Source organism: Branchiostoma floridae, chromosome 1 (assembly GCF_000003815.2).
Source record: "Branchiostoma floridae strain S238N-H82 chromosome 1, Bfl_VNyyK, whole genome shotgun sequence".
NCBI classification, from domain to species: Eukaryota; Metazoa; Chordata; class Leptocardii; order Amphioxiformes; family Branchiostomatidae; genus Branchiostoma; species Branchiostoma floridae.
In genome coordinates, this window is record NC_049979.1 from 5851734 (window position 1) to 5864795 (window position 13062).

Here is a 13062-nt window from a genome sequence, read left to right on the forward strand (position 1 = left end):
TACTCAAATTATGCCCATTAATCTTATGTTAACATTTTGCATACTTTGATGTATTTTATATCATTCTTTTCCCTCCCAACATCTTCACCGCAGGGCCCCAATTTGGAAATGTGACCTAAGCCTAACTGGAAAAATTTGGGACCAGTGTTTTCATGCTGTTCCAAGGGATGTCTGGATGAGGTGAGGGATGAAAGGTCAGGTGTGAGAGGTTAAAGTGTAAGGTTAGAGTTCATACCATGGGGGGTCTGGGTCTGTTCATGTCTCCGACCTTGGGCGGGACCTCGGGCGGCGGGGGCTCGTCGTCGGGCGGCGGCTCGCTGTTCTCCTGCTCGGATACGTCCTGCTCTTCCTCCATGTCCTCACCGTTCGCCGTGGGGACCACCCCGTTCGCTCTCTCCTTAGGGGGCAGCGCAGGGGGGGTGGTGTGGGCAGGGGGGGTACCGCCGTCTCTTCTCTCCTGCGTGGAGATGATTTCACTGTCTGATGCGCTCTTCTGCCCAGCCTGGGGTCAGACAGAGAACATCGTAATAGTCGCACAGCAACAAAGACATCACATGAAAGGTCGCACAGCAACAAAGACATGCAGTGAGTAACAAGTTTTAACCAGATGCTAGTATTGTGCTTAGGTGATAAAACAGAGCAGGAGGACAGACAGGGCTACCTTTGGAGCGCCAGGCGGTCTGCCTGTACCGTTCGCTGGTAACGACGACCTGAAAGCAACACAAAAACCTGTCAGCCACTATTTCATTTTGTGTGCTAAAGCATCACAAGTAAGTCACAAAAACCTGTCAGCGTTTACTTTATTTTGTGTACAAAATAAATTGAAAAAAAAAAAAAATCACTGGTATGTCAGACAAACTAGACCCACAAAGACATGGCTACTCACGACTGGTCTAACCTCTAACCTCTAACCTGCACTACCTACGCCATAATTCTGTACCTTCAACCTTTAACTTTGTGACAGAAAGGACAATACTCACGACTGGTCTGTCCTCTAACCTCTAACCTTCACCACCTACGCCATCATTCTGTACCTTCAACCTTTAACCTTGTGACACAGAAAGGACAATACTCACGACTGGTCTGTCCTCTAACCTATAACCTTCACCATCTCACCATAACGTTGTACCTTTAACCTTTTATCTTGTGACACACAGAGGACAATACTCACGACTGGTCTGTCCCAGCTGCATCGGAGTACTCTAACGTTGTCGTGTGTCCTCTGGTGGAACAAACAAACAGGGGTTACAACAACATGAGCAACAGGAATGGACAAGTTTCTTGGCCCAATGCCAGGTGAAAGAGTCGATCAGTGTGTGATTTTTCCGTGAATAGATCATCACTTTCACTTGCTCAGAGCCAGTGGACTTGCCCAACACTGATGTAACATACTATTGAGCACTTTAGAGCCTGTTAGAGTACAATCCTTCCTCCAGAAAGTACAGTTATGCTGGTATGTTACTAGAAGGTACCAAGCCTGTCCCCACAAGACTTACACATAAAACCCTATATAATCACACAAAACCAGCCTGCTTTAGTGCTTGTTAAGTACATCCAACACAAATTTCATCTTAAGAAAGAACTGTAACAGGTTGTTTTCTTAGTTTTACCTTTCCCTTCATTCTCCGAAAAACAGCGGTGCTGTGGCATGGGTAGGTTCTTAGCATGGTTGGGTTCTGAGGGGGTCTTGGTATGGATGGTTCTGAGGGCGTCTGGGTGTAGATGGGCTCTGAGGGGGTCTTGGTATTAATGATTCTGGGGTTTTTTTGGTATATATGGTTCTGAGGGGGTCTTGGTATTAATGATTCTGAGGGGGGTCTTGGTATATATGGTTCTGAGGGGGTCTTGGTGTGAATGGGTTCTGGAGGGGGGGTCTTGGTATTAATGATTCTGAGGGGGGTCTTGGTATATATGGTTCTGAGGGGGTCTTGGTGTGGATGGGTTCTGGAGGGAGGGTCTGGGCATGGGTGGGTTCTGGGGGGCTTGATATAGGTGGGTTCTGGGGGGGCTTGATATGGGTGGGTTCTGGGGGGCTTGATATGGGTGGGTTCTGAGGGTGGCTTGGCATGGGTGGGTTCTGAGGGGTGGTCTTGGTATGGTTGGGTTTTTAGGGGGGTCTTGGTCTGGGTTGGCTCTGGGGTGGTAATGAGTGGGAAGCTGTAATGGTGGTTTTGCGTGGCTCAGTGGAAACTTTAGAGCAGTCACATGGAATGGAGTAAACAAGGATAGCCCTCCACCATAGAATCTACACACCACAAAGAAACAAGGAGGCAGGAGTTACCGTCTATGGAGTTCTTCTTCAACGGATTTGATAAGACTCCTTCAGATGGACATAAGGAACAGAGAAAAGAGGTTGAGTTAGACAGAGTCGGGTGCTGTGATGATGTGAAGTGCAGCACTACAACAGCAGCTCAAGTCTGATGGTTCTACTGCAGCAGCATTGGTGACATGCACATTATATACAACTTCCACCATGTCTATGTTTTACACAAGCATGATTGGACATCTCAATATCCTTCCACTGACACAAAAGGCTTGGCACAACATGATTTTGCTTTTAAGACCCACAAAAATGCAAGCAGACAATAGAGGACTCCCAATGTAACCCAAGAGTAACCCTGTGGCCACATCAACTTAATTGATGATTCTCAGACTTGAATGAGAGAGTGAATACAGTAGAAGCCAGTTAATTGCACAACGGATAACTGCACACTTCTGTTAATTGCATGGAATCCCAAAGTCCTATAGTGATGTGGTCCAGCTGAATAATTTCGCTTTGTTACACTACTCGGATAATTGCAGAAAATGTGCTGGCAAGTGGGGAGTGCAATTAAACGGCTTCTACTGAATCTGCATTTAAGGTTTCCTTCCAACCCTTTTTTTTTCAGCCCGCTTCTTGCTTGACTTTAGCTCTAAAATGCCAGACAAGCGACAAAATAAATCAGTGTGGCCAGACGACACCCCAGGAGCTGCCCAGCACCTGCCCCGAGCCCTGCGTCTGTAAACACTACTCACTTGCTACCGTCGATCTCCAGGACCGGTCTCCACGCGCCGGCAAACTCGTCGTCCTGAGGGGAGGGGAGTAACGGTTAGACATGTTCTCACTACAGCAGCTGCTGTACAAACTGTTGTACTACTGCTGTATATGCCATCAACACGTCATGTCTGTGTTCTAATGTCTACTGTTCAGTCAGAAATGGTCAGTGATGGATACAACCGCAGGGCTCCAAATACTTCCCGCAATGCGTGACTCTAAATTCAAGAAGCCGGCACACCGTTCCTGGGCAGAAATGTTCAGCTACATGTGTGCCAAATATGGCGCTTTTAGACAAATCTGCACAATTTATCATTCTGGGTGAGTGAGAGTGTGGTCTGATTTTTCTGTCCATGGCACTTGGCCATTCATGATACCAAGTTTGCTGTCTTTAAATCTTAAACTTCTTTCATATTTCTTTCTGCAAGCCGAGAAACCTGGCTGCCATTGGAGGAACTTATTTGGAGCCCTGCTGGAACAGAAGTCTTCATGCTTTAACTACAGCAGGCTCCAGTCTCCCAGGATGCACCTGGAGACCCTACGGTACAGTGGGGAGCTCAGTCGGAGATGAGAAAGTTAGAAAAACCACAGGTTAGTCAGACACAGGTGTACACACACCTGACACATTTGGTACCAGGTGTACCTTACACAACACACCTGTCGAACCTTAAACTCCCTCAGGACGAATAAGTTACTTACATTCCTACGAACCCTGTTTGGGACCTCCCCAGCGCGGACCTAGGAGGGTTATGAGGAAAAAAAGAAACGTTGGATATTATCCTGCATCCCCCCACCCCCATACAGAGCCTTGTCATGCACCCCCCATATAGACTTCATCCTAGCATTCCTCCACCTATATTCCAACAGTTCCACAGAAGTTATCCCAGCATTCCTTCACCCTTATCCCAGAGTTCCACAGTGACCACAATGATGATGATGATGATGATGGCGGACCCTCCTTCACATCAGATGAGTCCCCCGGCAAATCACATCTTCTGACCAATCACAACTGGCCTTGCATACCGACAAATCACAACTAGTCTTACATACCAACCAACCAAAGCTAGTCTTACATACCAACCAATCTAAACTAGTCATGTACCGTCCAATCACAAATGGCCTTACATACCAACGAACAACAGCTAGTTTTACATAGTTTATCAACCAACCACAACTGGTCTTACATATTGACCAACCACAAATGACCTTCCAGAACAAATTCTTATGTAAGGCCAATAAATCTTGCTACTACCAAAGTGGATTTATGTTTTCAAACAGGTTTGTTACAATCCTTGTTCTACATGTAGACCCTCCTGACCCGTAGCAGCAGTAGTGGTCCGTGTTGTACTGCTGCAGTAGCCTGGGTACCATCCGGAAAGTAAAAGAGTTTGAACCTTCATCTATTCATCCGGAAAGTAGTTCGCTCCGTCTGGGATCCCAGACCACATTAACATCTGGAATCATCCAAGTTTTGGATGCAGGAGCTGATTGGTCCCTAGCAAATTATGGAATGGGTTTAAGCGCTGTTCGAACCGGTGTTCCAACACCGGACAAGCCCTCTGTCTGCTTGCAAGAGGGCCTATTGTCATCGAACGAGTGCTCTAGAACCCATTCCTTAATTCACTCATTAACTGGCATCACCACCAAATGGTTTGAATGCGCAAGTCTCCAGATGGATAGCAGAAGTGTACATAGGAGCGAACTACTGGATGGTACCCAGGCTACTGCTGCAGTGATCTGGGCACCTGAACCATTGTATAAAGGCAGTTTGTGACCCCTGCTGAACCCTGACCCGGAGTGACCCTACCCCAGAATCCCACTCACCTCGTCCTGCTGAGGTTCTGTTTCTCTTCTCAGAGGAGGTTCAAAGTTCACATTTTCCACTGGAACAACAAAGAAAACATCAGTACTGGGACTCAGAAAAACATCAGTACTGGGACTCATCACTGCATTGACTCATCAGAAAAACATTACTGCAACGACTCATATCAGACAATACTGATATTATCCAGCTTGTCTGGCACATGGTAACTACACAGGAAACCTACAGAAGAGCTCAGTAGGGGAGACGATGACATTAGAATTTCACCCACTAATACATGCGTTCCAATGGGAGAGTTGAGGAAACAAATATGCAATTATCTCAAGAATAAAAAGTTCAAGCCATACAAACTTACCTTCAAATGATAGCCTACTACATCCAGTCTCGGCAAATTCCTTGGCAAGAATTTCTATACGGCTAATCTTTTGATACACCCCCCTGATTAGAGCCCTTGGATTGGCCCATTTGGCTGAAAACACCATTCTGGCGACGATACCACTATTTCAGGGGGGTGCGGAAACCCCCTCGATGGAGAAAGGTCATTTTTTACAACTAATTCTACCAGTGTAGGGTCTTTCCTACTGCAGCCACCCCCAAAATGCCCAGATTTCACATAAAATCCCACCAAGAAAGGCTTTTCAATGGTTTAAAGCCTTGTTTTTATTTGAGATCTCTCACCGTGGGCTCTAGGCGCCTGCGCTAATGCTTACGTCACCCCTTCTAGTAAATTCAAGTTCACAATTGACAGATGTCAATCATATCACCCACTGCGGGGTAGGGGTGTGAAGTAAAAACCATCAATATCAAAGACCTCTGATAAGAAACACTCCCCTGGGGATTGATGACCTACCTGTGCCAGGCCTGCACTGTGGACCTGGGCTAGGGATGCTGGCTACAGGTGGAATTTGACAGAAACAAGTGAATAAAGCCAAAAGTTGGTCACCTAAGCTAATGGAGACATTGTTCCCTTCACTTAGACTCCTACATCCCCTTTCTAGACACTTTCAAGGCAAGCCTAAAGTCTATTCAAGGGCCCTGAAAGGTATATAATGACTACTCGTGTGGATAGGGACAATCATAGAAAAGGCAAAAAGAATGAAAAAGAGTGTTGCAAGGCTAAATCACAACATTCACCTGGTCTAGGACCCCTCCCATAGGACAATCACCCCCCCCCCCCAACAATTTACCCCCAGAATACCAAAATCAAGTCCTCTGTACACTGTCCCTGGTCTGCAGTCTGGCACTGATTGGAGGGATGGCTAAAAAACAAGGAAGAGAGCCAAAAATAACAAAAAAATGGGGAAATCTCAAGTAAATGACAGTCACCTGAACCCTATACCTTGCTCAGGTAACAGATCCATGACAAAAAAGCCCTTAAAATGAACAGGAATGGCCTAATCCATGCCTACCTGAATCACTACAGGGGAGACGATGACATTAGAATTTCACCCACTAATACATGCGTTCCAATGGGAGAGTTGAGGAAACAAATATGCAATTATCTCAAGAATAAAAAGTTCAAGCCATACAAACTTACCTTCAAATGATAGCCTACTACATCCAGTCTCGGCAAATTCCTTGGCAAGAATTTCTATACGGCTAATCTTTTGATACACCCCCCTGATTAGAGCCCTTGGATTGGCCCATTTGGCTGAAAACACCATTCTGGCGACGATACCACTATTTCAGGGGGGTGCGGAAACCCCCTCGATGGAGAAAGGTCATTTTTTACAACTAATTCTACCAGTGTAGGGTCTTTCCTACTGCAGCCACCCCCAAAATGCCCAGATTTCACATAAAATCCCACCAAGAAAGGCTTTTCAATGGTTTAAAGCCTTGTTTTTATTTGAGATCTCTCACCGTGGGCTCTAGGCGCCTGCGCTAATGCTTACGTCACCCCAGTACTTACTGTCTATCTCTGATTTCGTCCGTTCTTTTCTGTCTTCCTTCTTCCGTGAAGAAATCCTCTGCGGAACTTCTAATGTTGGCTGCAATTCAACAAACAAAAACTGACATTAGTACTCCGTTGCCATGGTTACCTCAAAGCAGGAGCTGGGGTTAGCTAAGGTTTTTTCTATGGTATCAGTTGCTATGGCAATAGTAATGGTTGCTACGGTTCTGGTACGAGCTGGAGTTAGGTAAGGCTGGATTTCTATGGTAACGGTTGTTATAGCAAAAGTAATGGTTCCTATGGCAATACTAATGGTTGCTATGGCAATAGTAATGGTTGCTATGGTTACCTCTCCTCTATCCTCCTCGTCATCATGGTTCTGGTAGGAGCTGGGGTTGGGTAAGGCTGTGTTTCTATGGTAATGGTTGCTATGGCAATAGTAATGGTTGCTATGGCAATAGTAATGGTTGCTATGGCAATAGTAATGGTTGCTATGGTTACCTCTCCTCTATCCTCCTCATCCTCGTCGTCATGGTTCTGGTAGGAGCTGGGGTTAGAGGCCATCTCCAGCAAGTCCTTGCCGAGTCTGTGGGACAGCGGCTGCTGGAAGAACGGGTGCTGAAAACAGCACAAGAACAGCATGGTTACAGCTAGGGTGCTAAAAACAGCACAAGAACAGCATGGTTACAGCCATGAAGTTTGACACATTATATATGTGACCCCATCGCATAAAAAGTCAAAAGCCAGTCAAACAACCTCCCCACCCCACCCCAATACACACACTTGGTAAGGACATTGTCATTCCTCACCTGGATCATCTTCTCTGCTGTCGGCCTCTTCTTGGGGTTTTTCGTCAGGGCCAGTTTGACAAAGTTGTGGAAGTTGGGAGTCCTGAAATGAAGACAACACGAACATGTCAGTTTGAACATCTAGACACTGACCAAAGTCTAACTTCTCACCACCACACATGTATAAACATTCCTCTCTGATGGCAGCAGGTACTGGTGAGAATCTAGACACGGACCAAAGTCTAACTTCTCACCACCACACAAATATCTGAGCAGCTTGATTCTGACCCAACCAAGATATATCCAAAAAAGACTGTCCAATTTCTGATGATGATTCTTACCTTTGCAGGAATCACTTACAGGTGGAAATGCACCACAGCAAAACATCTACAAAAATGGCTTAAGTTTCTGTTCAGCCAAGTGTAATGATTCGGCCCAGGTTTCGATGTCGCTTCATTTCTCAGGGATTGTGTGTGGGTCAGGTGACAATCTGATGGAATTCCTGGCGGGGCAACGATGCGAGTCGCCCGTCAGCTGTGGCGTCGGCCTGGCCGGAATGAACACCAGCCTTCCCGCGCTGGCTGCCAAGAGCTAACACCTCACAACAACAGCTACAACAACTTCAGGCTAGGGTTGCAGCAGCCGCATCCCAGACATTCCACACAAACCTCTCCACTTCAAACAAATCACACAGTTTCCCCCGGATATCACCCTCCTTCATGTCATGATGAACGCATCATGTAGATGGGTACTCTGCTACTCACCATTTGGTTCTTGTCTTTAAGTTTGGGGGGGACGAAGCCACTTTTCGACATGAGGAACAGCACCCTGTGGACAGAAAGCAGGCAGTGAGAGAGTGCAGGAGATGTGTTTCTGTAACGTATCTGTGGGTGTGGCTTACAGCGGCCCAGTAAGTGGTCCGCATAACACACACCCCTCACATGCCAGGGGAGGGGGCAGTCTGGGCCACACACATCCTGCCACCAAGGAAACAAATAACGGGAATAACAAGGGAAGTAATGAGCAAAACAACAACAAACACAACATCAACGTCAACACAGACCTGCACCCACAGAGAACACAAGGACATAATATCATGTAGGAACTATGCGATAAGCCATTTACTACTTGGAGGTATCATTACAGGGTTGCAAGGGTGCAATAACTTTAGGGTTGTAGCTGAATGCTTACAATGCCCCTCACAGTAACAGTATGTTTGCATTGACATAATGCAAAACTGTCATATAACCTCTCAATATCCATCATGTCAAAATACTGCATTGCATGGAAGCCCAATACTATACACATACAGAACAGTAAGCCAAAAAGGCCTGTCTCCTGTCATCTTACAATTTGTGTCCATATAAAATATAACAAACATATGTCTATTTTATATAAACTATACTAAACTTAATTAACTACAACACATCATATTGTACAGAAAACTGGCCCATGCCGACAGGTCACATTACATAAGTGTTATCTGATATGGATATGTGATGTGCCAAGTTGCGTTTCACGGCGTTCCGTTTGTGATATCATCATACCAACGGGCAGGGAGACGTCCCCTTCGGAGTCGTTCCAAGTCCGTGACCTTCATTCTCGTGTCAAGGTCACCTGAGTTAGCGCCAAACGGTTCCTCACCACATAAACAATCTCTCACAACCAAACCCATGTACTTCTTCCATTGTAAATACCCGGGAGTTTTCATGTCTCAGGTAACTCAAACAACAACTAATCTTATGTATAATTATAATGTATATCAAATGATGTGAATTTGTTTATTTTTAAGTTAGTAATTACTGATTGTGTGGTAATTTTGTATTTCTGCCAAGGTTTGTCATACTGTGCTTTGATATTGAAAGTTCCAATCTCCTTATTCAGGATACAGCAAAGATGTTGAAATGGCTGGTAGAGAAAACTTAGCTGTCCGTGCACTACTGTCAGCTGTGCTAACAGATTAATAGATAAATTCAACCCCCACAGAATATAGTTCAGTAGTGTTCCATTATCCATACACACAAAACACACAATACCATACAGTGTTGCATTTTTGCATCTGCCTTGTGACAGAAACCTGCCTGTCGGGGGCGGAGGTCGCACATGGGGGTTACCTACCTCATGGGGTGGAGGTCGAACATGGGGGGCTGCAGCTCCGCGAACTCGATTGCCGTGATCCCCACAGCCCATACGTCGCACTAAACACAACAAACAAACAAACAAACATCAGAATAATCCATACTCACTGTAACAGCGGTTATCCAGAATGTTGGTAGGTTTGGGAAGTTTCTTCACGCTGGGTCTGCAGTTTCTTTAACCTCAGTACACAGTTGGGCTTCTCTCAAGCCAGGAACACAGATAAGTACAAACTGCTCTGCTGCATCCCATCCTAACCCTAGTCTGTGTAACACAAACACTGCTGTCTGGGGCTGTAACTGGCGCCTCTAGGAGGCCGGTAGATGTTGGTCGGGCTGCTATAAGCGAGATTTAATCATGCTACCCGAACCCTAGCCCTAACCTGCTCCAGTCTTTCACACTGAATCACTGTCTCACACCATACCTGAACTGTAACACTGCTTCAATCTATCACACAATACTCAAAGCCTGCTACTGGACCCACCCTTCTATAATCTGCGCATGTATCCCACTGTCTCACACTATACCCAAACCCTAACCCTGCTTCAATCTATCACACCGTATCACACGGCCTCACACGTACCCAAACCCTAACCTCCAACAGTCTATCACACCATATCACACTGTCTCACACCGTACCCAAAACCTATCCCTGCTCCAGTCTATCACACCGTATCCCACTGTCTCACACCGTACCCAAACCCTAACCCTGCTATAATCTATCACACCGTATCACACGGCCTCACACCGTACCCAAACCCTATCCTTGCTCCAGTCTATCACACTGTGTTACACTGTCTCACACCGTACCCAAACCCTAACCATGTTACAATCTATCACACCGCTTCACACAGTCTAACACCATACCCTAACCCTAACCCTGCTACAGGACCCCTCCCTCTATAGTCTGTGCACGTATCCCACCGTGCCCTAACCCTAGTTCTGCTCCAGTTTTTCACTCCCTATCACAGTCTCACACCCAAACCCTAACTCCGCTACAGGGCCATCCCACTGTGCCCTAACCCTGCTGTCACCAGCCCTCTACAGTCTGTGCACGTATCCCTCCATCCTGTCTCAGCACAAATTGGATTACAGCGCCGCATCAGCTAATCAGTCTGAGCCAGCCCGGCTTTACACGCGAGCCGCCAAGGCTGTAATGACATTGCTATTGATCCACAATATTGGGCAGGGACCTACAATATTCTTAAGGGAAGACTTCTGAACCCAAACAGCCTTTACCCAAAAGGACAGTGGCTCGTGGATATTGATTCACATGTTGGGCACAGACCCACAACAATTCTTGCACCAATCCTCGACAACATAAGAGGGGACTTAAATTAAACCCGAAACTGGCGAAAGACAGTGGCACTTTACTTATGAGTTATATGTTGTTCATGGGCAATGGGGAGGGGCACAAAGCTGTGTGTTCTTTATTCCACCACCAGCAGAATATCTGCTGCACTTCCCCCTTCAGCGTAACGTGGATATCCTGGTGCATCCATCCATTTTCAGCATCTGACATCCACTGGGCCCATGTGCAATTCATCAATACCTGCCCATGTCTCATTTCTCTGCGCCTGACAAATCCATAGAGACCAGCAACAATCCATACTACAGCAGGGATGCACCAACTAGACACAATACAGACTCTACACAACAGTGCTATCACACACCATCAGACATGTTAAAAATGGTTCGGTGCCAGGCACAACTTTCATACAAAAGCATCAATGTCAAGCAGAAGGAAAAATTGTCATGGGAACGGGTGAACTCTACACTACCTGCTGTAACTATGGCAACAGATGAACTCTGACCTACCTGCTGATTGTAGCCACCTTTTCTCTCCACAGCAGCGACTTCTGGGGCCATCCTGACATCAGGAACAAAATGGGAGGTTAAACACCATGTCAGGTCAAAGGTTAAACACCATATGTCAGGTCAAAAGTTAAATACCATGTCAGGTCAAAGGTTAAACACCATGTCAGGTCAAAGGTTAAACACCATGTAATTCACTTTGTCTTCTCAGTACCAAACTTTCCAGTCTGAGAACATTTAACTTCTTCTCAGAACTAAACGTTCACGGTGAATGAATTATTTGTTACTGTCACCAAGTTGAATTATTTGTTATCGGTAATGATAAGTTCACATTACAGTGAAAACCGTGAAAATAAACGTACATTGAAAAAATCAGGAATTACAGCAATTGAATGTAGGGAAGAATGATGAAGTGAAGGAAGAAGCACGTACCAGTACGGAGTGCCGATGAAGGACTTGCGTTTGGCCATGGTGGCTGTGATCTGGGCCGACACACCGAAGTCAGCTGCAAAAAGGAAAGTGCTTAAGTGAAAAAATTCTGGAGCAAAAAATCTTGATATGTTTTATTCGATCTGGCAGGTACTTACAGTAATTTTGAGTTGATGAACAAGAACACAAAACAGCAGTTTCTGTGTGTTGATACAAAAATTCGGGACATGAAACAAGCACATAAACATACGTAATTATAAATATTACAACTAATTGTCTAATTGTGCCAATTTGTATTCTAAGACAAGTCTGAGCTTCTAACAGAACTGACGGCATATCTACAACAGCCAGTTCTGAGTTGACATTCAAAAGCACACACAACATGTTTTCAGGAGGTGTCGAGTGTCCAAGGTCATACAGCATATGCTTTACGCTTTGATAAGGAATTATGGGTGCCGACGTGTCAGCAACATTCCGCTTACCTAATTTGACGTTCCCCTCATCAGTTAACAGGATATTTGCGCCCTGTTGGAGAGAGGAACATGTTATCAATATAACAGCAAATATGTTATTGAAGGCACCACGAATATGGGCTGGTATGGGGTTTTAAAATCCCCAACATTTGAGGTATTTGGAATAGAGCAATGTCATTCTTTATTTATCTAATACGTATTCATTTATTGGTTTGGCTGTTCAGCACGCACATCCAGGGCTGCCCAACTACAAAGTACAAAGAGCTAGCCCTGCTGACAGAGACAATAGAATTTATGGACCTGATGTTTGGACATGAGCTTGTCATTTCTAACATTTCCATTTGCAACAATTTTGCATTTGAACATGTGCGGCAGCAATGAGGATTCACAGGGCAAAAAAACTTCTTGACCTTGGTAAAAAAAAATGGCAGCAGTTTTCATGGTTCTCTGCTTGTGCCCGATTACTGTAAATTCAGAAACTTTCATGGTGGTTTAATGTTCGCGGTTTTCGCGGCGGCCGCTTCACCGCGAATTCAAAACCACCGCGAATATTTTTCCATAACAGTAAAAGACAACAGTGCATGTTGCTACCGCGAAATTAAAACCACCGCGAAAAGTCCATTTTCCCGCTACCGCGAAATTAAATCTCCGCTAACTTAAATGTATTACAGTAC

The 13062-nt window shown here is 45.5% G+C and overlaps 1 protein-coding gene across 1 annotated transcript in view; it reads right to left on the reverse strand.

Moving 5' to 3' along the window:
* Positions 1–13062, reverse strand: part of LOC118408897 (mitogen-activated protein kinase kinase kinase kinase 5-like) — a gene marked incomplete in the record, with an annotated part of 44880 nt that overhangs the window by 21685 nt on the left and 10133 nt on the right. The window contains 16 exon segments of the mRNA XM_035809794.1: positions 236–502; positions 662–710; positions 1172–1222; positions 2282–2320; positions 3016–3068; positions 3734–3772; positions 4859–4917; positions 6766–6844; positions 7249–7365; positions 7557–7638; positions 8300–8304; positions 8306–8363; positions 9654–9733; positions 11490–11541; positions 11919–11991; positions 12398–12440. Of these exon segments, the coding sequence (XP_035665687.1) occupies positions 236–502; positions 662–710; positions 1172–1222; positions 2282–2320; positions 3016–3068; positions 3734–3772; positions 4859–4917; positions 6766–6844; positions 7249–7365; positions 7557–7638; positions 8300–8304; positions 8306–8363; positions 9654–9733; positions 11490–11541; positions 11919–11991; positions 12398–12440 (1146 nt within the window).